This window comes from Apteryx mantelli, chromosome 3 (genome assembly GCF_036417845.1).
Source record: "Apteryx mantelli isolate bAptMan1 chromosome 3, bAptMan1.hap1, whole genome shotgun sequence".
Taxonomy (NCBI): Eukaryota; Metazoa; Chordata; class Aves; order Apterygiformes; family Apterygidae; genus Apteryx; species Apteryx mantelli.
The window spans coordinates 70,026,273-70,054,214 of NC_089980.1; the positions used below are offsets into that span (position 1 = coordinate 70,026,273).

The following is a 27,942-nucleotide window of genomic DNA, read 5'->3' on the forward strand; positions in this document are numbered from 1 at the left end:
TGGCCTTTTAAAGTTTTTGCTAACTTTATTAGGTTGTGATGGACCCCTGCAAATAGAAAGGGAGCAGAGCCCAGTCCTGCTCATATGTGAATAAAGTTAGCACCCAGTGAAATAATCCTAGCCAACTGTATGATTGATTTTAGTGAGCTATTCAAACACTTAGATGTAGGTATGTGTAAATACAAGGAGGATAAATCTACTACCTTTTCTTCAGACTTTTCTAGTCCAAGTTCCCTGGAAAGCATTATTTTCACTCACTGTATTATGTCATGTACAAAGCATCAGGCAACTTTCAGCGTATTGCCGCTATGAAATCAGCATGTGGTTTAAAGGATTTCCATGCTTATTAGCCAATAAATTTTACTTACCAGGAAAATAAAAATCACTTTTGATACAACAGTGAAGTATTACTGAGAGTCCTCCATTTCTTCAGTCCCTGGCTTTGCCAGTTAAAAGATTTGTCATCATTGTATACATATAATACATATACCTCTATGTGTGTATATGTATTTACATAAATTTACATGAACCCAGAATCCATATAGTAAATTTCTGTATTACATCATGATGCAAATGCCTATCTTTCTGAGAATTTCAGCTTGCTCTATTCTTTACTGTGCACTAGGAAGTACCTACAATAGTTAGAGATGGAAAGATTAACTTCAAACAAACAAACAAAAAACCTGAACTAAACACCTTGCTTATGACCAGCTGAAATGAATTATAGGAAAGAACCCAGTGTTAGTTGCTAATAGATAATCTTTGCTATTTTTTGGTTAGTACATTGTCAGGTCAGTTGGAAAATATTTGTCCTCAATTGTTGCTTGGCTTAGTGTTATTTCTCCACATTTAAGTATCTATAATTTATATTCCAAGGCAAAAATAACTTTATTTTGTTACTGATAAAAGATGAAACATATTTGACTGACATTGTTGGAAATAAGCGATAAGGAACTTTAACAGATCTATCAATCAAAACAGCAGTTTTATTTCTTGTATTATTAGCTCCTGAGGCTTTGCTGCAGCGCGTGAGAGGTAATTTCTTACTGTAGGCTTTTCTTACTGTGCACTTGATGTACTTCTGGGGTGGGCGGTGAAAACTGTACATTTTATTTTGTTTTCAGTGTTTCAGTCATAAGGTTTTGATGATCTCAGCTTGTTCCTTTAGTGGTTTTGTCTGGGTACAATCTAAAGAATCTTCGAAACCCACAAAAGCAATAGGAAACCGAGGTCATGATAGAACGGATTAATTTTTTTGGACTTAAAAACATGGTGGGTGATGGAAGGGAGGTGTGGAACTGAACTTATAATGCTTTATAAAAGCAAACCAACAGCAAATCTTGAGAATTTCAAAGCATCTTTCCTTTTCATAGCTTTGCATCAGGGCTCTGTATACTTTTTATGGCACTGCTCTAGACTCCATTTACGAAGTACTTTCTGAATGACCTGAGTTATCCTTGTGTTGTTTTTTGGTCCCTAGATCAATCCCAGTTATGAAAGTTTACTGAAGCCCCTAGTGAGTGAAACACAGGACAAGGAACCAGAAGCTCCTTTGATAGTGCCTAGGTGGCTAATTAGAAGAAGTGGAAGTATCATCCAAACGAAGCAGTTTGGAAACCTCTGAGTGCAGTACTAGGGAGAGCAGTTTCCTTGAGTCATTCAGCATGAACATGTACCTTGCATATATTTTTATTTAGAGAGAACCCCCCACACACACACCCCTTTTAAATATTTTTAAGTAATGTAGGCCCAGAGCCCTCAAACTTTAAAATTAGTCAGCTATTTAAAACCTAATGGACATTGCTATGTCTAAAGCGAGGCACATGTTTCCAGAACTTTGATTTGGATGGAAACCTCTTAAATTGATTCTGGCAGAAAAATGCAAGTATGGCATTATGAATTTCTGCTACTAAATGATTCTTTATCTGTTGGTCCTTTCAGGTAAACTTTAACCATATTCACCAGAAAATGTAAAAGGCACACTGTAATGAAAGTAATTTCAGAAAATAAAGGTTCAGTAGTGTTTTGTAAATCTATATTTTTTTTAAGCATGTAACATGTGAAAGCTTAGCTTTTAAGCCTGAAAACAGACATGATTCACAACCTTCCTGTGTTTAGCTGTCAGTTTAAAAAGCACTCTATTTATCTACCTGTTACTGTTATTTTTGTTTAAATAATGCTTTAAACTATTTAAATGCCAGGCATTTCAAAATCTAATTTACTTGGGACCAATTATATGTTAGATTATTATTATTATTATTATTACTTTTGCCCTAACTAAAACCAGCTCACTCGGATTTATTCTTTTATGCAAGCATATCCTAAGGTCACAAGCACCCTCTCAGTCCACTCCCTTCCTCGGAAAAGCCAAAGGCAGCAGTTAGTTCTGCAAAGTTCTTTTTGCAGGGTTACCGCTTGGACAGTCCATCAAGGGCTGGAAAGAAAAGACTAGCCCTAAACAGTTTGTGCTTTGTTGGTTAAAACCTAAGAAAAATCAAAAAAAGTGAAAATGATTAATTTTTGAAGTCCACCATAAATAAGAGAAGTAAAGGTCTGTTGAACATGTAAACAGCAACATGTCAACCAGTAACCGTCTGTAATCATCAGAGTATAGTAGCCACATCAGCTGCATCAGTTATATCTTCTCATTGTGTTAGTGATTTGTCAGTCGTGTTTCAACTCTTAAAAAAGAAAAAATATATCCTATTGGACCTATGATGAGAGTTTATTTGATCTGTTGTCCTGTGACTGATAGTGGCCAGAACGCACTGCTTCAAAAAGAAGATGCGGGGATGCTCAGCGTGTACGAATGCTGGAACTACTCCTTCCCATGAAAATCTTATATTAACCCATAAAAGTTAGAAAGTGGTTTAAGCTGATAATTTCATCCTTCCCAAAAAGTGTATCATTGCTAACTGTTGCAACACATTATTCTTCTAGTTCATGTAAATGTCCAGCTATTCTTTAAAACCTCTTAATTTCTAATTAAAATAAACTTAAATTTTGCTGGAGATGGGAGGCCAGTGCTTGCCTCTGGTCATTACTGACTAAAGTTAGTATTACATCTATACTAGAATTTACAGAGTTTTGAATTTAGTGGACAGTGTGGTATCTCTATCCAGTGAGAATGCTGTACTGCGCGTGGCTTGGCTTTGTACAGTTTTTGTCTGTATTTGTTGTTCTATGTTAAAAATAGTTTGAGGATTGCTGAGTGATTTGATATTTACTGAATGATGTCTGCTAGGAGTAGGTGCTGAGTCATGATACAAAGTTAGCATTTTGGTAGGAGATCGAAGGGGAGTATGAAGTGTGTTGTATTTTCAGCTTTAAAAAATATTCCTGCTGTTCTGTCCAGACATGCTCTGACTCTGGTGAACAAAAAACGCTGTTGTTTGGCGGTTTGAAATTCTGCGTTCTGATTTATTTTAAAAGTTTCAGAGGTAATAAAACCCTTTCCAGGGGTCTAAATGAGACATAATGAATTTGATTTTGGGGGGGAAGGGAATTTATTTCTGTGGTTGTTGCTTAATCAACGTCTATTCTGCCACTTCACATCAGCTTCTGTCCTTTCCAAGTGAATTAGTTCTTTGGGCAGCACGTTAAGAGGAAGTGTATTGTTCTTGGCAGGGCACTTGAATTTCTAATTACCAGATTCCTGCCTTAATTGCAATTACCTGGACACCCAGGCAGGGTGAACTTTTGGAAAAGAATGTAATTAGTGCAAAAGATACCTTGCTGCCAACTGCTTGTCTGGATACCTACACTAAGGAGAACTTTGGTAAGTTCCCATCTATAAAGACAAGCTATCAATCCATGGAAAAATTGCCTAAATGTTGTAACAGTCTGTTGTCATGCGTGTGATTATGGTAGAGCCTTAGACATGGTGTGAAAGTTTAAAAAAAACAAAACAAAACTATTTGCTATCCTTTAGGAAGGAGAGGGGATTGCTATGGCAGAAATAGTATTGGTATCTTTGTTGGAGGTGCTTACCAGTAAGGAGTTCATCAAGTGCAGAATTTGTTTAAATAAACAGCTCTAGTAAATTGTGGTCCACATGAGATAAACAAGGTACACACAGAGTAATTTAATTGAAGCAAAAATAAACAAATTAGGTCATTATTTCTTTGCAATAATGCCATTCTTTGCATACAACTGCAAAAGAAAAACATGTTACCCACCCAGAAGAAATAATACAAAACCACACTCTTGAGCAGAGGTGGAGCTGCAATAAGGCTATTTCAGAATATAGGTTGTAGCATGTCCTGATTATAAGCTGAAATCACTTGGTTTAAGACCCTCCGGAAAGGTTTACTGCATCAAGCTTTTATTGTCTGCTCCCTTGTGTTGGTTCACAGGAAAATTAAATTTAATTGATGGAAAAATAAAGGAAAAGAAGTTAAAGAATTACTACTTTTAAAAAAATTACTGCAAACTGTCTTTCATAATTGTGTCTTTTTAGTAGTTCAGCTTTCAAATAGTGTTGCTGATGAGGAAATTGAAAAACTTCCATGTTAAAATATTTTTTGCACTCTGGCTTGAGTGTTTTGAGGGTTTATGTTTCCTTTGTTGCTCCTTTTTAATTAAAAAAAAAGGAGCAGAAGCATTGATATGATTGATCCCTATGAAGTCAGGTGGACAGACTTTGTCTGCATGGTGGTAGCCAGTCGTAGCCTATCTGTGTCACCTATTGATGGACTGAAAATAAGAGAAGCTATCAGATAAGTGCCTTCTGGTTGTATAGAGAGAGTTATGAAACTGCTTTGTTCTTTCGAAAATCCAGTTAAGAGCACTTCAAATGACCAGCTCCGATGCTGGGCTCCCCAAGCTCGCATAAGGGGGTGAGGGAAAGGGTTGTGCTGGGAAGGCTTGTGGGGTGCAACTCCTCCAGATCCTTGGAAACAACCCAGGGGGAGAGGAGGGACGCTCAGGTGGCAAAATACAACCCTGATGAATAGTTACCTGGTTGAAATTCAGTTACCTTGGTGTTCACGTCGTTAACCAGTACATCAATATGGTTTTTATTAATAAAAGTTGCCCTGCCGCATATGGAGTGGTTGGCAGCAAGAACTTAGCTGGCCTGGTAGCATATATGAAACCAATTCAATTAGAGTCTAAGGTTTGTTGCCCAATCCTCACTTTTGCCAAAGTAGAAAGAGGTAATAGTAAATGTGTTGTGAGGTGATTCATGAGATTCAAGGTCAGCTAGCTTGACGGGCTCAGTACCAGGGTTTTTAAGTAGCTTTTACCTTTTGAATTTGTGAATAAAAGACGCTTTTAAAAGTTTGAATATCACACTGTTTTCATTATCATTTTGTTTCTCTGCTCCCAGTCTAAATTTAGCAAGTGCTCAGTCTTATCAATCATACTTTTTTTTTTTTTTTTGTCAACCATGTAGTGCTGGAAAATGTCATATTAGAAAGTTTTTTTCTTTCTCTATTTTAGTCAGACTCACAGATTAATATGCCTCCTGTGTTAGAAAATAATACACACATTGTATGTGTTGGGCAGAATAGCAGAGAAAGAGAGTGATACTCATGCACGCACAGGCACAAAGGTTTCAAACACAGCTTGTGATTTTCAGGTGCTAAAGTTGAAACACTGTAAAGAGGTCCCTTCTTTTCAGGCTTCTTGGGACTCTTGGAAAATGAAGCTTTTTTTTAATGGGATCTCACTTAACTCGCTGTTAATTTTGAAAAGTCTTGGCAAGAGATGTGATTAACAAACATATCATTTTTAACACCAGATAACCAATTTTTCCTGTCCTTTGAAAATGAAAAGAGAAGGGAAACCTAAATATATTAAAAGTGTAATATAAAAAGACAACAGTTTGTCATTGTGGGATTTCTTCCATGTCTTAATTTTGCTGATCTTATAACTGTAACAGCAAAAGTGTGTTATGTGTGGATATATCTATCCTCCCTAGTTGTTACAACTAATCTGCATTTACTAGATCAGAGCTCAGTGAACACTAGCCCCAGCCGTAATGTCTGAAGACCTAGCTAACTTGTATCAGCTTGGAGGTTACCATGGCCTTGCCTGGTTGCTTCATGCAGGCTTCTGGAGAGCTGAGACCTTCCTATTGTTTAGAGTGCTCATATTCTTCCAATTTATACACTCGCTAGGGTTGGGGGCCATCATTCTTTTTCCCCCTTCTTTCATTGGGAATAAGCACAGGGTATCTTTTATTTTCTTCTCTGTTCATACTTTTATGCTTTTACTGCATCTCCTTTCAATCCTACTTCTTCATACCTTTCTTGTCAAAAAAATCACATAGTGTAGTTCACTGCTGAGGACCACTGGAAAAAAGAAAGTTCGCAGCTGATTTGATGTATGGATGGAGATGGAGGGAGAGAAAAGCAACACCTTTAACTGATATTTTTACTGTTCCCAGTAATGGCAAATTAAGACGTGGATTCCAAAAAATAAAAGTGAAATGACATCTGGATAATCTTTTACTTCTCATAGTTACAGCAAGTCTTAATGTTTCTGGTTAGAATCACAGTGTGTATAATAGGGAAGTGCTAAGATATAATATTTGGAACTAAATAGTGAGTCCTTACAACTTCCCAGTTACTAAAAGTGTTTAAAAGGCCATGTCTTATGAATGAACCGAGACTGTTTTCTCCTGAAGTGATTGCTGGTTCTGTACCTAGGCTGGAATAAATCTCTAACGTATACATCTCTGTGCTGCTGAAGTGAAGAGAGTAGACATTATGATTTGCACTTTGCTTCCTTTTGTTTTGAATTCAAAGGCCATCTCTAATTGATGGAGGTTTCCTTTATGATGCACTTATTTTGCAATCCATCATGCGCTGCTTGCATTGCCCCTTGCCTTCATGGATGTGCCGGGCTTTGACCCAGAACTGGTAAATGAACCCTGCAGGGAAATCATTAGAGAATTGGAACGGTTGGGGTGGAGGGACCAAGGGTCAAACCATTACTTCCCCATAGGGCTGCCGATTTAAATTGGACTTCTTGCTTTTTGGAAGCAGGTCAAGTGTCAGGGACAGTTGAAGTGGTCAGGTACAAGCCAGTACAGCTCATGGGCCTAGTCTGGTTCTTTAGCTTAAAAAAATGCAGGCTAGACAGGAAGGATATAGTCTAATGACACCTTCTCTGTTTCTCTCTGCTTTTCTCCCTTTAAAAAGGAAAATGAAAATCCTGAGAAGTCAACAGGAGCCAGCGGTCTTGACAATAATGTACCATTTTGTAATCTCTCAGAACACTGATAATTTTGTAGAATAGTTCATTCACCTTTTTAGTCTTTCCTGGTAGTTTTCTTGATTGAAAAATAACGAACCATATTTTGTAACAAGGAAATACCTCCATAATTTTTTACTAGAAATATACCTCCTGCTCTTTTTTCCTTTCCTCAGCTGTATTCTGTCCCTAATTTTTTCAGACTCTTAAACTCAACATAAATGTAAAATGACCTTTTTCACATGGTACAAAGTAATAAGATATTTCCTGCTTCCAGAGGAAAAAAACTCCATAGTAGTTCATCTAAGGCAATGAAATATATTGCTTGATATGAGAAAACATGTAATGACTAATTTAGAAATCTGTAACCATTGAAACTTTTTTAATTACCAAAAATTTCCAAGTGTGAGGAAATTAAATATGAAAATAAGCTTAAGATGTCAAAAATAACCAAAAAGCTGAGGTTGTCGTACTACTGAAGTATGACCACAAACACTGAAGAACAAAATGGATTGTACTAAAAAAGAAAAAAAATATTCTGTAAAACCTGAAGTTCTTTTCAGTGTGACTTCAAAGCGCTACAGGGCTCCCTCAAAGTCCTAAGCTGCTGTGGAAGATGATTCAGAGTACCTGGGCTAGGTTCCCGCTTTGAAAAGCTTATGCAGAGGGCAAATTTCTCTCTACTGATTACAGAGGGAAACTCATTTTCCATGCCTAAAATTACCCTTTAGAAATATTCCTCTCTTCTGCTCTGAATGTCCACCATTGTTCACAGCACTTAATTTAAATCATTTTCTGACTTGTATAAAGAATTCCTCCCCTCTTAAATATTTTATGAGACACAAAAGAATTAACACGAATACACAGTTGAGTTAGTGGGCTGAAACCCAGCTCTTCTTTTGAAATCAATGACAGAAGAGCCTTTCTAGAGAAGTAAACATGTTTTGATCAAAGAAGATAAATTAATTGCAACATGACTGATAGGTAAATGTCTTTAAAATATTAATGAGAAAAAATAATGGAAAAAACATGGAAGCAACTGTTTTGTTTGGGGTATCCTGCTCTCAGAAATACACATACTTGAGATCCGCAAGTCAAAAAGACTTAAAGAACTCCGAACTCTCCATAAAACTATTTACCATATTCAGCTGCACAGCGACACATCATTTGGTGAGAACTGTGCTAGATCACAGATGGCAAACTTCATGGCTTATGATTTCACAAAGTGGGCTGTCTTCGCAATTTGGTTCTCTTGGATCTTACTTTTGGGAATCCTCTGGATAAGTAGGAACAAAAATGTTAAGGTTAGTGTGTTTATCCTTTCAATATAGTATATTAGGGGCTTTTTTGTCATAGCTTACACATTCATCTTCTGTTATGTGGAGGGTTCTTGTAATTATAATTTATCTGTGAGAAGGAAAAGAGAAAATTTGACTGAATAAGAGAGAAGCTGTATTTTATCAGACAAAAATTCCCTTTCCTGGGGTCTTTCAGTACCTGTATGTTGTCTGGTTTGTTCGTATGCTGCCTCTGGCAGGGACAAAATCTTTTGAGGCTGTACAGCCTCAAGCACACTCTCAGCAGGTAGTAAATAATCTGCCGGTTTGTCGCCGAGGCTCTCGGCTCGCCGCTCTACTGCGGTGCTCAGTGCTGCGGGTAGCAGCGTGGCTCTCTGCCCTGCCATTTGAAGTGCAGGTGCGGCAGCAGGGTGGCAGAGCTCACTGCACAGCAGCTGGGTCAGACCCAGGCAAGGCAGCAGTGCAGGGCCCAAAGCAAGATGCTGGAGGGTCAGGGAAACTAAGAGCAGTTTTAAAGAGAAGACATGGAAAATATAAGTGTGTCTTGGTTTCCGTGCTTGAAGAAGGGGTTGTAGCATAACCTGTGCTCAGACTGCACCTTGTCTAGTGATGGAGGGAGACTGAGCAAGTGACCAGCTGGAATCAATTATCTTATATTCCTGCTTCTTTCACTTCCAGCAGCTCTTTCCTCTCAAGCAGACTAGAGCTGAGAAGTACACAATTGCTGGTGTGCTGAGAGAAATGTGCTTTTCTAACACCCTCAGGTTCATGTCTAGTGGAAGCCTACTAAAAAGGGTAAGCAATTTGGGAAATAGCGCCTTGCATACCAGTTTCTGGAAGGGAGAAAATGGCTTGCCTTGATCTGAACTGCTGTCCAGCATCGAAGCTGTCCTTGTTTCAAAATACATTGTGTTCAGAGCTGGTGTGCAGCACAGCCAGGAGTGTGGTTACTGAAGTACAAGAATAGTCTGAATACTGAGAAAGAGTAGAGTGACGTGACAATCTTTAAAAGTAAATAACAGAGAATTTTCATTCACAAGAGCTGCTCCAACTTTTGATGTTGATCATGATGAATGGTACGTAATGAATGGCTGGGCAGTTGAGAGAAGCAGTTCTCTGAACGTGACTTTTCCATTGCAACACAGCAGTACTAACAGCCTAACTCCCTTTGATAGGAGATGATGGGCCAGGAAACAAACTGGAAGGAAAATGGTTTTCCTGAGCTCTTCACAGAAAGTCTATGAGGCTTTGGGGCTTTTGCTGCTGGTCATGCAATTTGTTTTAAAAGCTGAAAAATCAAGACAGCACACATTGTAGTAGCAGTAATGTTGGTGAAGTTTTAGGTCAGTAGCAAGATGGGCAAAATCGTTTAATTATGTCCATCCAGGGAAGATGAACCACTACATTAGTGTTTGGTACAGTTCACAAGAGGGAGCAGTATTTCTCTTTTAATGGGTGAACAGTTCTGTTCTCTGCCACTTCTCTTGTGTTGGAAGGGACTGTGCCTGAACAGCGTTCTTCCAGTTGTCGTGCATCCCATGGCGTCTGCTGTATTCTAACCCCAGAGCTGCTAACCGTCTTGCATAAGGACCATTCCTTTACTTATTTTTACTTTAATGATGGTGTTTCCAAGGTCAGGAACTTTTATGGTTTCTTCAAGTCCTTACTTTTTTTTTTTTCCAGTGTAATAAGTAGAGTGAAATGAAAACATTTTACAGCTAGCATTACTGAGGTATAAATTTGATCTATTGTTCTGAAAAGCTCTACATATACATCTTGAAATCAGTATAAATGCACCCCACTATAGTGTTAATTTTTTTAACATATGTTATGTCTAGTTTTATACAAATCTCCCTCTCCATTCACATGTATATGTATGTATGTATATGGAGAAGGTAAGATGTTTTCACTTGGCTGTTTTTTAACTTCTGAGAGTAGATAAGGGACTAGCGCTTGAAATCTTAAGAACTTCTTCCCTCCTTCATCACACTCTTGTATCCCTAGAATTACTGGTACTGTCTTCTCTCTGTTTTAAAATTCAGTAACAAAGTTAACACAATGTCATTTTATAATTGTAATAATGATCACACAGCTGTGCTTTCCTAGTATTATAATGCATGTCAGGATCAGTTTAGGAGCTCAGCTTCATTTCCTGCCCAGATGTAATTCTGATGACCATTATTACAGTAAGAAAGTTCTTGTTCATTATGGCTGAAGCCTGAGAGAGGCCTGCGAGAGGTAATGAAGGCTAAGGTAAAAGGATGTTACAGCTCTGAGTTAACTGTGCCTAAGCTTTCAGCTGGTTTGGGGAGCGTGCATGTGTGTGCAGGGCAGGGGAGGTATGGGGGGCAGGAACAGTTCATGCACATGTGCCCGCGTACATATAAAAAATAACAACAACTTAGACATGTTTTTCTTTCTCGAGTTAAGAAATGTTTTCTTTATGAGTATGTGAAATTCTGAGGAGGAGCTCTTACTTAAATGAACCTGTGAGCAGCCCATAGAAAAGCAAGTGCCTGCAGCGCTAATAATGAGAACTGACAAGGCAATCCTGCTGTGTTTATTTATGACCTTCTGCCTTTGTTAGCTCTTGTGAGAAATTCCTTTCTAACCATAACAATATTGCTGGAGTTTGGCACTGTGCTGAGAAATCCTACGGAGCCCTGAGGCCCGCTAGCTGGCACTGGTACAGCTCATAACAGATTGGTATGATTGCTGAAATTTTTACATGTTTTTTCTTTATTTACTTCTTTACTTAATTCATAAGGCTGTTTGTTACTATGTTACAGTTGTTTATTCTGACAAGCACCCTTCAGAACTGTGTTGGCACTCAACTGATTCCAACTTACTGATTCACTTTTTTCTCCCCCTTTTTGGTGGTCTGTCTAATGAATTACTCGGAGAATGAAATGATGTTTGGTTTGATATTTCTTCAGTTAGATCTTCATAGAAATTGTGAAATAGGTAGTGTTTTTCAAAAGAAAGGTGGTCAGCCAATGTAGAAATGATGGCCCTAATGGTGATCTTTTCAGTTTAGAGCCTACAAAGGGGGCTAGGATAAATGCTCAGGCAATACCTCAGCCAAGCAGCAATGACCTTAAAAGCCACGTACTAAAACTTTTGTCTGGCTAAAAAACATGTTGTCCTTCTCAAACTGTACCTCTTATTCAGACCCAGATGGCTCTTTCCCCATCTTTCAATCACACACGTCACCCCAAAAGCTCTGTTCCCTGCTTCCTAAAGCCACATTATGTTGCTCAAACACAGATTTGAAAGTTGGAGCTTCAGCAACAGGTAGGGCCTCACCTCAAGTTCTTGCCATGCCGAAGTGTCTCTTCTGCTTCATCTTCTGATGGCTGTGGTGTAGCCGTTGGCAAGAAGTGTGGTTCAGTGATCTGCTCCGGATGGCAGGGGGATTCCCATGGGGGAACAGCAACAGCAGGGGAGGAACGGAAGTGAGAACTGCCTACAAGATCCTTCCCGGCAAAGGCCTCTTTCAAATGCAGCCCTTAATTCCACCTTTTGTCTGTCACATTATCTGACATGTTTTTTTCCCCCTACATATGAAGACACTCAAAAGTCTGTGAAACTAAAGTAGAAATGGGCGGAATGAAAAGTTCCCTGCTATTCCATTTACCAATATTTCATACCACTGATTTCCAAATGTACTGTCCTCCTGGACCATGGTGGCAGTGGTGTTTGCTGGAGGGGACCACATGATCCCTGGCTATGTGCTTGGCAAGTGTTGTTGAAGGATGTCTGGCACCTCAGGTCAAGGGCTGGGTAAAGCATGGTAGGACAAGGCAGACTGGAGTGTCCTGTTCAATAAGGCTCCACTAATTGTCCACTAAGCATGGTCTGTGGATCAGTAGCCATGTTCTTGCCAGTCACAGCTGCTATGCACTGAACATCCTGCCTGTGCTTTCTTGGCAGATTTTCAGAGCATGTTTATTAGCATTACGTTGCATTGGTAGTTCAGAGTAATCCCAAATTCCTCCCCTCAAGCCAAGAAAAATTTGAGAGAACAAGCTCACTGAATGCTTTATCTAGGAGATCTTGGAACTCCCTGTGTTGCATGTGAAAAAAGAATAAGCTGCCACTTTCAAGCATGCTGAGGCACTCAAAAATTCAGAAAAAGTTGGCTTTCACAATTTACCACAAAAGTCTTTCCTTTCGAATCTAATCTATTAATTAAAGAACAGCAGTAAGTGGTGTATAGATTTCTTCTGTAGGTTGCATAGTCTGTATGGTTTAACGGTTTTGTAGTGACTCTTTCACTTTTCCCCTCATTTGTTGGATTTCAAGAGCATATCTAAATTATGAACCTGTTGGATAAAGATTAGGTAAATGCACTCGAAGATCGGGGCAACTATGTCCTTATCTTAGCCTCAAGATACTCTTCCCACCCCAACAGTAAAGTTTGTAAACCATGGCTGGACAGCATGCGTAGGAGTAGGAGGGAGGGTATTGGCCTTTTAGAATTTTTTCTTATAGTTTAATTCAAGGAAGCACTACAAGTTACCCTTTTTACTAGCATAATCAAGATATTATTTTAAAAGAAATCTGAGACTGAGACACTTGTAGCATTTTGAAAGCATTTTGAATTTTATGCAGAGGTTTCTGAGATATTTAAATTGTACACAAGTCTGTTATAACTATATTATCTCAAAATATCTTGTTCCCTTGGAGCTGAATTATTTTGCAGAACAGTATGCCCAAGCAATATTGAATTACAGTGAGGAGTTATGAACTACAGAATTTGGGGTGATTAGGGAATCTGGTGCTAGCTAGCATGTGACAGAAGAGATCCAAAAGTTTATTTTCTGCTTTATTACTGTCTTGGATTTCATTTCCCATCCTTTTCCCAGGTTACTTGGAAGTGAAAAGCTAGGAGGGGTTGAGTGAACAGCTCTTGAAGCATAATTATTTGATTTTGCTGTTATGCCCCATAAACCTCAGAAAGGGGTAAGCAGTTTGTGTATGTGTGGGAGTGTGTGAAGCCAAAGCAGAATCAGAAGGATCACAGTTCTTGTTTGCTTCCCTTTACTGGTTGTTGAACTACGCACCACTGGAGTCAGGTTAGGTTCAGAAAAACGAAAGAAAAACAAAGAGTGAGGAGGATGAGGGATTCCTGCATGATGATGCGAGAATGAGTCTTGAGTGGCAAATGAAGCTGAATTCACTCATTTCTCCTTGGTCCCACAATGTAACACTACATATAAGGGTGACAGTTGTGTTAAGTAAGACTTTATTAATCGGTGTTGTTCTCTAAGGAAAGTCTCCTTATTCAGCTTCTTAAAAAGGAGGCCTTTCTAATATTTACAGCTCTCTTTGGTGTATGTATTTTTCTCCTGTTTTCAGCATATGATTCAAGAGTGAGAGATGGAAGGTTATTGGAGCACCTGTGCTTTTGAAATTTAAGGTGTATCAGTGGCTTATTTACCCTCATTGAATTGTGGTATTCGGTTACACAGTGTTGTGGGGGAGAGAAGAAAGCGGCACAATATGATGCATTAGCAATCTCTAAGCTAGTGAAAAAGTACATTTTGCAGATACTCATTCTCTCACTAACCTGCTGGGACATCTGCTTTATCAAACCATGACTCCCAGGAAGGGCATTAACATGCCAAAAAAAGGCAAGTGCTGTAGATGAAGAGCATTTAAATCTCAGGGGTACAAATGTAGGTTAATCAGCTGTTTTAGCCCCTTATCGTGGTCCACATATGGCTTTGGGGTGTCAGAACAGCTTGCTTGTTATCAGCTTGCCTAATTTACTGTGGGATGGAAAGATCAGCTTTCAGTGATCAGTGAGCAATCGATCATTTTATCAACACTTTTTCTGTTCTCACAACTGCCGTCTCCAAATCAAATGGTATTACAAGTCCAAACTTTTTCTATCATCATGCCTGATGCCTTTTGAATGAAGCGTGGGGTAATCTGAGACGCACATGTGGAAAGACGTCTTACAGTTGCAAAAGAGGTGTGTTGTGACTCAGGGGATGTCTGTAGTATTAAGCAATAGGTCCATTAAGCTGCACGGGGTTCTGCAATCATGTTTAAAGAGCTTCTGCTACATAAGCTGCCCTTCATAGACCTGAGCAGAATCGCCATGCTGCAATCTAGTGTAAACTTGGAGGGAAGGAAGATGGTGGTCTCCAAAATAATTGCAAAAAAGCTTGAAAGCTTCTGGCTTACTGCATATTTTCCTGCATTCAGCTTCTTTTCATTTCATCCTGATAGTTTAGTGTGCCTTCTCCCAGGGGAAGAGATAGTCTAGTTGGTCTAGAAAATGGCCGCAGTCCAATGAGGTGCAAAAGAAGGGAGTTCTTATGTCTTACCTCATGGTTCTTTATATGAAAATAAACCTAAGTTTAATAGAAGGGATTTCATGTTTGTGTCTATTTAAGACTGACACTAAGGAAACTGTGAATGAGAAGTAGCATGCGTACCGGCTAAGTTTTATTAGCTTGCTTTTGTGCAAACGCAACTTTTTCTTTTTCGTCCTGGACTTAGGGGCGATTTGTTGGTTTTTCATTGTTTTGGTTCTTTTAAGTGTTGATAATTTATTTGCTGTAGCTACAAGAGTTGTTGGCTGAGAATATTTCTTTGTTACAATACTAAAGAAACAAATGGCTCCTAAGGGTTCATGGCTTTTTGTTTTTAAACTTTATTTCCAGAATATCTACGTGCTAAGCATTCTACTTTAGAGATTAACAGTGAAGTTCGTACCTTGAGAGATGCTGTGTTATTGTTTTCCTGTTCTGGAGATTTACTGTTTACTTTCAGTATAAAAAAGTATTGTTGTCAGACAAGCTCTGTATCTTACCTGTTTATAGTCCTTGTTAGACTTTGTCAATTTGCTTTGATAGCACATGGGTCGTTAGTATTTATCGTTTCGTACACAGAAGTCGATGTTTGTAAAGTATCAACTTTTTTATGCCATTAGGAGATTTCTTGATGCAGCTAGAGATCTCAGGAGTCCCCTTCCCATTAACCGTCAAAGAATTATAGACCGCATGATAACTGGTACTGAATACTCTCAGGGAGGTGTGTAGTTGTCTGTATTTTCATGTAGTTCCTTGAAGCTACAGTGTCAGTTGAAAATTTCTAATTACCCTAAGTTGTTTTTGCCGTAAAGCTCTCGTCTGGACAAGCAAATAAGATCTCATCATGGATCAGTGTAAGCACAGAAGTGTGACTATATCCATCTTAGCAACTTCTTCTAATCTTGTCTGTGACAGATGCTGGCATATCACGTTCTGTTTAGACTGCTGTACATGGTAGTTGATCAATTTGTATCATTTCTGATTTGCAGGAATTGCAAGCAGTCATACTCCATTCCAAAAAATGGACAGAAATTATCAATATGTAATTTAACAAAATGCAAAAACAGTCTGTTCCCTAATTAAACACAGACATGTGCTAGGATAAATTCTAGAAAATTTATGTATATTTTTAAAGCATAGGATCTAGCAACTTGTACGATGTGGTCCAAGTCCATTTACATATGGGCACTGCAATTTGCTGCAGTCAGTTCTAGCTTTTCTTCTCAGACACCTGCATCAGGTCAGCGGATTTTTTTTAAATTAAAATAAAATCATCTTACAAATACAGATCCTTTGCTTATTAAGCAAATGTACCGGGGAAGGATTCCTTTCTTTGAATGAGCTGGGAATTCAATGCTGTGAGATCCCAAATTTAGTAGAACAAAAGGATATTCCTAGCCACGATGACTACTGACTAAATCACCTCTCATTAGTCCAGCCTCAGCAGCTAGAGAGGCCAGTCCCGTTTCTGGACCCTGTGGGCTGTGCTGTCACTGCAAGGTTCGCACTCAGTAGAAGTAGAAGCTTGCGTGAATGTGTCCATGGAGGTGTGCTGGCAGCCACAGCCCATCCTCCTGCGTCATCTCCATTGTCACAGCAGCTCCGGTCTGTGCACAGAGAGAAACACTTGGCTGTTGCTCCACGAGTGGCTTCTCCGTGTACTTCATGGAGAGCCAGCAGGGCAGGTCTCCCTGTCTGGGAGACCCATTAGGGTGATGTTGAATAGCAGAACCTCATCAAAATCATTCTTTTTTTCTTGACTAGTTCTATGTCTGACAAATCATTAGAAATACCCTTACCCTCGTGGATCAGAATTTCTCATGGCTCCATTTCTGCACTGTTTTCATGGTTTTGTGCAGCAAACAAGAATAAGTAAGGGAAAGGAGGTCGACTTTTTGTACGTAATTTCTTAAAGACCTATTGAAAAGGCAAAAGTCAGAGCACTGGTGCTGTATTATTTGCTTGTGCTTTTACTTAGTTGCTTAAGTGAATATAGGGCTTTGGGGGAAAAGATTTTGCACTCTTGGGGACTTCCCTGCATAACTTCTCAGAGAAAATATTTGATACTAGTAGGAATCTTGACAACACAGTTCAGTAACTAGGTTATTTTAGGAAGCATGTGAGCTCCGTGGAATGAAGGATATGGGTTTCCCTAGCAAGTGGTGCCTATTTCACACCATTTTGTCACTAAAATTAGTGCAATAAGCTAGCTTTTTTTTTTTTTTTTTACCATGTAATTAGAATTTCCTTCATTTACCACATAATTAGAATATTGCATCAATAGTTCACTATATACAGATTGCAGTTAAAATTTTGGTTAAAAATACTACTGAAACATGTAGTAAGTAGAATGAAATAAGACTGTCAAATACCATGACTAACTAAAAAGTATCTGTACCCAATTATTAACTAAGTTCAGGTTTGTCTTACAAGTAAGTTCTTAGTATGAAACAGATGCTATCTTTGTAATAGCATTTTCCAAGGTAGAGTTGTGCCTATCATTAAAAATGTAGCTTTTCTCAAAGAAAGTGTTTGAAATGGAAATGATCTTATCTAGTTTGCCTTTAACAAACCTTGAATTAGCAACATGCAGTGAATAAGCCTTGTTTTCCGGCCCCAAATTTATTTTGGTAAAGAGCATTGGTGGTGTGAAAGGTGCTCTGAGAAAAATATAACAGCAGACTAACTCGTAAAATGGTAGGCAGAGGATGTTCCCTGTGTCCTGTTAAAGAAAGAGTTTTAAAGGATGTGATTAAATATTTTTGGCGTGATTGGTTGAGGATTGCAACATACCTGGCTTGGAAGGAGGACACCTGTTTGGGAGGCAGTAGCCTTAGAGCGGGAGAGGATTTTCCTCGTGGTCCCCACCATCCCTACGCCTGTGTGGTTTTGCAGTTGCACAGGAAATCGGGGGCTGTTAGCTCGCTTGCCATCTAGACAGTGTGACCAGCGGGGCCTTTGGAAGACTTCTTGAAACATGCTATTATAGGCTGCTTTGTGATGAAAAGAGGTCTTACAAATATCTTGAAATTTAAACAGAGCTATTGTGGCTTTTTCTTTGTGCGCGTATGTGTATTTGTCAGCCAAATCATTTGTTCAAAATTAATCTCAATTACAGGGCATATTGTTTATAATCCCCTATGGCTCCAAAACAATAGCTGAGTGTATGTGTCTGCTTGAATATATATTTACATACTTATATGTAAAATACATTTGTGCATATATATAATTCTACTTCTAAAGCAGAGATTCGTGTTAAGGAGAGGGATATTTCGTGTAGGATTCTGTCTTTTGAGCAGTACCATCTTCTGTCCTAATAAAAATACTGCATAAAGGCCTGAATTGAGTAACGCAGGCTTTGATCCTGAAGTCAGTCAGTGGTTGCAGTTCTCCACATTTGGCACCAGGATTCACACTAGAAAAACTGATGGTAAGATGGAGTCAGGGGTTTTCAGCTGCGTGGAGAGTAGGAGGTTTTGTGTGTCTTTAATTTTAATATCTACAAAATACCTCTGCTTTTCTTCTACTCTCTGAGCATAAAGGAACTGATAGGCTACACTGGGGAAGTTTAAATAAGTCCCAGGTTGTGCGTGTTGTGCAGAATCCTGCTGAGAGATCCCCAAACTGCAGTAACCTGTTCAGTGAACTTATGGTGTAATTTAGCATCATAGGACCTTATTGAGCAAGGTGCTCAGTATCTACTAGACCTGTTCTGCACTTCTCGTTTTCCCTGACTTCAGAGGAGGTGCTCATCATTTTCCAACTGTATGCATTTAGCAAGGAATACTTTTAGTAATACCTTGCTTGTTTTACGTCTGCTGGGACACTCTTTAGCAAAACTGGCAATTGCATGAAGTGTTTGCAGTGTAAATTCTTGCTCCATCGTGAACGTGCTAATCCTGTCGCACTCTGTGTGTAAAATCACTGTGTTATTACCAAGTGTTATTACCAAGTTACTGTAGTCTCATTTTTGTTGTTTATAGGAACTAGGAATATTCCTTGAGTAAGTTGCATTATTATATTATACATGAGGGTTTGTATTTTCTTTTCTAATGCTCCATTTGTAGGTAACCTTAGGTTCCCTGACTGTATATAAGCAGTTTACTTTCTGCTCCCCCTTGCTGGCTGTGTTGCAATTGTAAATTAGCGTGCTATTTCAAGAGTGGCTCTCCTGTCAGTCTGATAAGATCGTACCACCAGGAAGGCATAACATTATAATCCTAAGCACAATGTGATCCTGTTCATTTTAGCTCTTGTACTTGTCACAGGGACAAGAATAAAGGTTGTGCATGGGTGCAAGGTGAGGGTAGAAGTGAAGATAGTCATAGATAAAACACTTAGCTAAAAGAGATAAATCCTGCACGGTGACATTCCAGTTTATAATCAAGGTATTATCTAGAAATAAACTTTGAAAGCTGCTTGGGATGTCCTGAAGAAAACAGGATGTACAGGCGACATAGAGAATACAGCGATTTGTGATAGGGAAGAAAAAAAAGAATTTTTATTTTGTCCTTCACTTTTTCCTTAGAACTGGTACCTTATTTGAAGCATACTCATACCAGAGACAACAATAATAAGATTATTCTACAAGAAGCAGATCTGTATAACACAACGTTTCTGGTAATTCTAGACTTGCTACATTTTACTCAGAGAAATGAGTGGTTTCCAGATAAAGCCTCTGAAAAGAGGTAAAATTTAAAGCATGCCTTGGGGTATGGGGACTTCAGCCCCTTAAAAGGATCCCTGCAATTACCTAACCTGCCAACTTTCCAACAAGATAAATGGAAGCACTGTAGCTTGAAGGTGCCTTGGTTTGAATGAGTTGCAGTAAGTAAGGTCTCTCTGTTCTTTACAGGCATCATAGATCTGATAGTACTTATAAAAGAAGAATAGAGTTGGTGCCCTGCTGACTAAATTGTCCTCTGGAGAAGTATTAGTTACAGAGCTTCTTTGTTAACTAGGCTGTATGCTTAAACCACTGTGAATTTCTCTTATTAGGAGGCTTTTTAATAGCTTTACATATGGATATGCTAAGTAAATGTGAGTATATCCATATAATTTACGTATATAATGTGTATGTGTACAATCTATATATAAATAAATGTTTGCAATACAGAAATTGCACATGGCTTCATTAATGTTCTGTTACACTGAGGAAAAAGCAAGCATTATAAAACTGATAATAGGAGAACAGTAAGTCGACTTCTGCTCTTTCTGTCTGGGTGCTTCATGTAAAGTCTTTCTTCTTCTCTTTAATTTCCCAATTAGCTTTTGTGGATAACAGAGGTGTTTCTAAAGCCTTTGTATGCTGAGAGTTTCCCAGTTGCTCACCTCCTCATGCTTTCTGCCTTAGAAGACTAGGTAAGGCCATGAAGTGTATGTTCATTTAAAAAAAAAAGTAATTCCCAAACTAGCTTGTGTAGGATGGCTGATATTTATCCTTTTAGCCCACTGTAACACAAGGTGAAGGTTGTGTAGCCCAGGCAACTGTATAGACAATAGCCTTTTATGCAGTCCTGTGAGAAACCTTATTATCAGATTTCTTAATTGATCTGATGAATACTGGTGCTATGATAACTTCCTCGACAGATGAGTTAAATGAATTGGGAAGCGTGCACATGCGTTATGCAGCCCTGGAAGGAAATCCCCGTTTGTGCTCCATGAGCGTGTGGAGCATCTTGCGCCGCGGGTGTCGGGCTGAGGAGTGCTGAGGGTGCCTGGAGCCCGCCTTCCTGCCGAGGGCTTTATTTATTGGGGGAGGGTGGCAGAGTTTAGCTCTTTAAATAGCCTGGCATCATGTAAGCTTTCCTCTTTCTTTCTTTTCTGCTTTTATGAATGAGTTGCATCAGGTTGGTGAGGAAATCCCTTGAAGGCATGCACTTGAGGAAATGCCTGGGACTTGTCACTCACTCCACCCCCGTGGGAGATTAGCAGAACGAGAAGTCATAATGCGACCTGATGGGAAAAATGAACCTCGTTCTTGCCCCTGCGTTCCTGCACTCGGCAAGCCAAAGAGAAACTGTGGGGAACTGTCAAGTTTTGCCTTGATCTCGGAACAACAGATAATTTCATTATGGACGGCACTAGCAGCTTCGTGGGGTTTTTATTATTTTTTTGGTTTTGTTTATTTTTCAAATACCGTGTCATGTGCTGAAACAAATGAAAGCTTTAATCCAAACACTGTTTTAAAATCTTCGTTATTCTCAACATAAAGCCATGTGTTTTCTATATCTTTTATCAGTTGGGTGCCTTTTTTTTTTTTTTTTTTTAACACAGAATTTGTGTTCATTTTGAGTAGCGTCTATTCTGCTACATTCTGTTTTCAGGGTTTTATTATATGCTTTTCAGCAGTATTTGTTTTATCAGCAGTTCCTGCAAGCATTTGTTACACATTACGACAGTAGCGATTTGATCCCATTTAAAGGAATACCATATTATGCATGGAAAAGCAATAATTACTTACCTGTTCGTCAAATATATTCCACTGTTAAAAATCTTTATCATTATACTATATCAAACAGCGTTACTTCTTGTTTACATTTTCTACAGTTAATAGTTTAAAAAAAAAAAACAATGAAAATAGTTTATTGCCAGTATCACAATTAAATTTCCATTTATAGGTATTTGGAAATTAATTCTAACGTGACTGCAGAGTTGACGCATAGATTGAAGTTTTCAAATTTACTTTTTGTTTTTCATATGCATAATGAAATGCACCTACAATTTTGTACTTGTCATAAAAAGCAAAGTTCAGCAGTGGTGAGAGCTGTGCCTAATATGTTAGGGTCTAACTCAGATTTGTAAATAAGGTCTGTGAGGCGTCATGTAGAGAATAACTTGGGTCAATTGTATTTACTGCCCTTTATGCACAAGGAAAAATTGAATACAGCAGTCTAGGTGGCTTTTTATGTATGTTATTGGTGTTTAAACTGTTAATCTTACTTTTTTCTGTGCCTTGGAGGACTGACTGCGTCTCTGAGGGGAGAGTAGCTGTGAGCCCCTTGTATTGGAGGTAGTCAGCATAAGGCAGCACTGTTACTCTAAACACACCACTTTGCATTTTGTCCAAGTTCTCTCATTTCTAAGATAACTTCATTTTTGTTATTCAAATTAGACAGGAGTAAGTCTTTTGCTTTTTGAGCTCCTTGCCCTGGCAGGAGCAGATGCTTGTTGGGCTACACACGTGACTAGTCCTGTTGTCTTCAGTGGAACTACTTGCATGAGTCAGACAAATAAAATCAGTATCAACCAAAGTAAAATTCTCTGTCATCCCAATTGTTTGAAGTCCCAAGGGTCAGTTAATGACCTGTTTTGTGTGTGAAATAGCTCTCTCCCTCTTATTTGCGCCTTAATTCAGTAATCGAAATAGCAGCATGCTGCTTGTGTCCTGCCAATAGTCATAGATGCACAGCTACATTTGCACTTTTTGGTTTGTAGGAGATCTTTCTGTGATGCTTAGGAATTAACATTTTTACTGAAAATTGGAGGGCACACACTTGCTTTGTCGCAACATTCTTGTTGTGTTATGTCTGATTTTACAACGTTAAAAGAAAAAAATACTCCCACAAATCCAAAGACCAATACAACTGCTGTGCTGCAGTCTAGCTTTGGAGAATATGCCCATTCGAATATTGTTAGAATTCAGATGAGGAGGTTTGACCTATGCAGAAAGTTTTCAATGCAGTAGTTATGAAATAGAGCAACTCTTTCACGGTGCATCCAAATACAACTGGAGGGAAACTGTAAACTGTACGCTAGTCAAACTGGTATCTGATGGATATACAGAAGCAGCCTTTCTTGCTCTTGTAAAATGGCCAGTGGGACCTTTATTGCTGCTGAGAGCAGGGCCTTGGTTTTGTGTCTCTTCTGCAAGGTGAATGAGCTGAACGGGAGTATTACAAGGCCTGTGTATTTTACACCCTTCGCCTGTCATTTCAACGATGGTTTAAGGAGTGAAGTGTGTTAGCTGTGATTGTAACTGTAGCAAACCCCAAAATGACATACTATATGAAAGGGAAGCTGATGTATCATTTTCATTAGTTTTAGTGTGCTCAGCCAGAATTTGTGGGATTAATTTTGAAAGCTTAATCCAGATGGAAAAGGTTAAACGCAATGTTGGGTGAATTTGGTTCCAATTCATTTGTTGCCCTTGCTTGTTCTTTTTCTCAGAAGAATTAGAGATTAAGCGAAGAATTGTACATACGATTCTCACTTCCTGTCATCATTTAACTACGGGAACCAACGTTAAGGAAAGCCTCCTGGTTATCTGCTGTAATAAGTAAATAAATGGTTCTCATCACCGTTCTACCTCTCAAGTCCTGTGACTTGCGTATTACTACTTCTTACTACTACTTACATTCATTTTGTCCATCTCTTGCAGGATTTATCTGGCTCCATTGACGACCTGCCGACTGGAACCGAAGCAACGCTGAGTTCAGCCGTTAGCGCGTCTGGGTCTACAAGCAGTCAGGGGGAGCAGAGCAACCCTGCACAGTCACCGTTCTCCCCTCACGCCTCTCCACATCTCTCTGGCATCCCTGGAGGTCCGTCGCCTTCTCCTGTCGGCTCTCCTGTTGGAAGCAACCAATCAAGATCTGGTCCCATTTCTCCAGCAAGTATTCCAGGTAAGCTGGTTTCAAAAAATTAAATTGAGCTAAAAGAATAGACAGATGTAGAATTGTAAAAATTAAAAAATTACTTCTGTATTTAAAATGCATTTATTTTATGAGAAACCTGCACTTTCAGGGCCTTTTGCTATCAAAGTGCATACTCAAAGCAGCAATAAACCATCTGCAGATGCTAAGGCCTCAGAGCTCTCAAAATGCTGCACTTGACTCCAATATGTATGCTTGATAAACATCTTTATCATGGACCAGTTCAAATACTTAATCTTAATTTTTGTCTTTGATTCATGTATCATCTATCTGTCATACATTTCTCTAAATTATTTACAGGATTTATTTTTTTTTACTGTGTATTTTTGTTGTCTTTGGCTGTTGGAGTTGTACAGTGGTTTAAGACCCATAGTATGAGGCAGAGATTTTCTACCCCCATATTATGAAAATGTAATTTGGGACATGAGTGCAGAATTTCTTAAGAAATATTTTTTAATATTTGCAAAGGTCAGCAAGTTACTAGAAGTCCAGCCCCACCAGTAATAATTGAAAGGCAGTGGCCTCTTTGGCACTCGCTCTCGTGTGCTGCATAGAATATAACACAAGATCATTCACATATGTTCAGAAATCTGTGAAGATGTTTTAGTGATACCCAGAAGAGAAAAAGGCATCCATTAATTCTAGTTATATCCTTACCTGGTCTACACCCATCTGGCATGTCAGATATTGGCTAAGGGGTTAGGCGGTACTATCCTGTATTTGGTGTTTCAGATGAATTTATTTCCTTTCAGATGCTCAATTTTTAGATTATTTTCTCATATTTCAAATACTAGGAGAATTCCTAAGAATAGGGAGAGTGTTAGCGTTACCCCAGGAGTAACTTAAGTTGCTAACAAAAACACAAAAAAATATCATGGAGCTCAGTTAAAAGGAACAAAAAATAGTGACATCTTTTCATTAGATACGCTGTAAACAAATGCAAGTTAAAATTCAGTGAGTGAGTGGGTTTTCGTACTCAATGCAAAGGTGCGTGTGCAAAATGTAGGTGCCTATTTGTATACGGAGGTCAAACTACACAAGCTAAGGGGAGTAAGCTTGCGGGCGCGAAGGCTGTGTAGTAAAGGAGGCCGAAGCAGCGCAGAGCCCTTATGCTACCCCTGCGCCCGGCAGTCCCGTGGGTTTCACCTCCGGCCACTGGGACAGGCAGCGCCTGCTCAGGTGGGGCAGGAATAGCGGGAAGCGTGGCAGGAGCGAGGCAGGGAGTCTTCCGCCTGTGTGTAGTGTCGCTATGTGGTGTTTGCAGTGTATTTCCAAATGCATGGCACCGAAGCCCTTTCCTGTTGTCGTGTGAAGTTAAATAGCCCTAAGCTGGAAACATCCCTTTTTCCCACAGTCTGAACAAATTCTCGCACTTTTTAATCAGGACCAAATTTAATGGCTTTAAGGAGGCTTTAAATCCTGTTTGTACATTGAAGTTCTGACTTCTTGGAGACTTCTCAGCTTGATTCAGTTTTGAATATCTCTAAGCAGTCATATTCAGGCAAATAGATTGATTGATATTTTAGTAGCCTGCTTGCTGAATAGGGTGTGAATGCTGTTATGTTGAAAATAGCTCAATTGTAACCATGATGGATAAGGATGTAAACAGGACGGTTTGTAGGAAGAAGTAGTTTTTATCAAACCAATTGATACCTTTGGGGTAAAAATAGAAGGGCGGTGGGGAAGCTTTCGGGGTCGAGGTCTCTTCATCACTTCAGCTGAGCCCAAAAGCTTGTTTTTATGGCTGGCCGAATGATAGGCGTTACCTCTTTGTACAAACCTTGTCACCATTTTGAATGTCAGCTTTCTAGTCTGCTATAGTAATACAAAGGGCAGCTTCCTGAGGCAGCATTTTTAGGAATGACGCTAAATCAAAATACGCTGCCATGAGTTCCCCCTGCTGAGGCAGACTCTGGCTCTGGGTAGCTCTTGTGGTAGAAGGTGACGTTTCAGACGTGAGCTAGTGCATTGCTGTCTGCTAGGAGAACCAGGCAGCTGCATTATCTTTGCTGCTGCTGCTTTGCTCAGGCTACAAAATGAAATGAGTAGGTCTGCCGTTCAGGACCTGTGACTAGCAGGGAGCCTTTGGGTACTCGGATTTTCAAGCCGTATGAACTCGACTGTTCTTGTCAGTCTCCCTTTTCGCCTGTGTATTCCCACTGTTGTACTTCATTGCTAGTAGTTCAACAGCTTTTATTCATCTGTTACAGACACGAAACACTGGAAAAAAGTAATACAGAGCTTGTTTGCATTTCTGTGGCTGTTTGTAGCGTTCAGATTGTGGCAATTTTTAAAAAAATATTCTGCAGTATAGCTTCTCTCCTTCAATAATTTTGTTCGCTGCTATTTTCCTCTCTTTTCTCACCCTACCCTTGTTTGTTCTGACCTCATTCCTCTCCTATTACCTCCTGCGATGTTGTGCCACAGCTTCTCCATGTGACATAGATTGGCTCTTTCAATCATTCTCTCTCCAGCAAGTCATTGTAAAATGAGCAGCTGTTGTGTTGCTGATAGCTATGACTAGGGAAAGCCAAAATGTTGCAGGGGGTGCTTGGTTGGAAGGCCGTTAAAATAAAGGTGTTGCTTTCCCAGGGTTTACTGGAAGAGAAGCATCCTTTTCCTGATGCCTCCTTCGCTGCAACAAAATTGACGACTAGTTTAACATCAAAAGGGCAGACAAACAAACAGCCCCCTGTTAAACCTCCCAAATGGCTGATTCTGTTCCACTGCCTGCTTAAGACCCCACTGCAAATCTGCCTTCCCATATTGCTCTGTCACATGTTGCGCGTTTCATGGCACGGACAGCACTGGCCCTGGCACGTTCCTGACTCAGTGGGCATTTCCTTCCTGTACGCTTTGACATACTGCACAGATATTTCTTGTGGTAAATGGCACTCATATGCAGTCTTTGTTTCCCTTCACATTACTAGAATATATCAGGGCGATTAACCCCAAAGAGCCAAAAAAGCCACTTTGTCATGTTCTGTTTGGAAAGACAGTTTTCTTCTCTCAAAATGGCATTACTTCACTTTCAGACACCCTTCTATTGCAGTACCAAAATCTTACACTTTTCTGATTTTAAGGATACAAAATGCTATTGTAATTTCCTATTAAGTAGGTCATTATTCTACTTTGCCAGAAATCCTGATCTCCTTGTTTTGTAGCTGCCTTCATAATTAGGGTGCACGTTCTGCCAAAGCATGAGATGCCCTGTGCTGCTTTAGGTCTTGAACTGTGCCTGATTCAACCCTAAACCATTAGTGGAAGCTGACACAGCACAACATCAAAATGCACCTCTGTTGCCAGAAGATTTAGGGGATGGTAATTTCACTTTTTTTTGCCTCCTGCTCCAACCATTCTGCTTCCAGTTTACTAACAAAGCAAAAATGTAAATAAGCTCACTCTCCCCCACCCCCAGGTTTTTATCTCACTGGCCAAAGGCTTTTGTCAGCTCTTTCTCCCTTGCGGTGTAAGCAGCAAAAATTTTTAATATTAAGAGTTCAGTGGGAGATTGCTGATAGGCCAGGAATCCCTTAACCCATGATGGGTGAGCAGATTTTATATGAGTTAATAGATTATATTATTTTTAAACTTCTGCAGCAATTTTTGTATGTATGGAAGACAGCAGTACACTATACTAATCATGACTAGCAAATGCTGTGTTTAGAAATGTGTAAAAGTATATTTTCACATAGATCAGTATTTTGAGTTGTGTTTTTAATCCATGTTATTTTTACCTTCTGAACAAACAAGCTTATTTTCACTGTGTTAAGCGTCAACTGCTTTGTAGTTGTTGTCATTACAATTACATTGATGTCTTCTTTCACCAAGGAGCTTGAATACAGCTGGAGTTATAATTTTCAGGAAGAATTCCATGTGTGGATATTCTCACTTAAGATTGCTATTGCTAGTCATCTTAATTTATGCTGACAGACAGTCAGCACCCTCTTCTGATTTATTAAAAAGAAAAAAGTATCCCACCTGCAAAATTCTTTAGTATGATAATTATACAAGGCAACGGGTGTGTTCCACATGGCGATCAACTCTACTTTCTGCAAACCTGGAGGTTTTCCATTCATATATTGATTTGCTAGCTAGCTTAAATTCCTGAACCTGTCAGAATTACATCTATCATTCCAGGCATAAAGGAGCAAAAGAGAAATGAGATGCCCAGAGAGGGCTGTGATAGGAAGTCTTGCTTTGGTATGCATGATAGTCAATGTGTGGATAGAGTAGAGTGGTTTAAACAGTGTGATGAGAAAGAAATGAGTAATGCTTAGTCCATCATAGTCTAAAAAGAGATTTTAATGCAAAAATTGAAATAGGAGTGATGGTTTTTTTCATGCCTTATAAAAGGAGAACTGTTTCCAGAAATTGCTGCAATAAGACAAGCTGGTTGTACAGATCTCGTTTTAAACAAGAATTTGGAAAACACTTTTTCTTGCTATTGAGCTATTCCATATG

The 27,942-nt window shown here is 39.2% G+C and overlaps 1 protein-coding gene across 7 annotated transcripts in view; it reads left to right on the top strand.

The window, feature by feature from the left end:
• Window positions 1-27,942, top strand: part of ARID1B (AT-rich interaction domain 1B) — a 347,057-nt gene that overhangs the window by 220,045 nt on the left and 99,070 nt on the right. For all 7 annotated transcript variants that reach the window (XM_067293600.1, XM_067293595.1, XM_013958989.2 and 4 more), the window contains one exon: window positions 23,205-23,448. In XM_067293600.1, coding sequence (XP_067149701.1) covers window positions 23,205-23,448 — 244 coding nt within the window. The remainder of the gene's footprint in view (window positions 1-23,204; window positions 23,449-27,942) is intronic.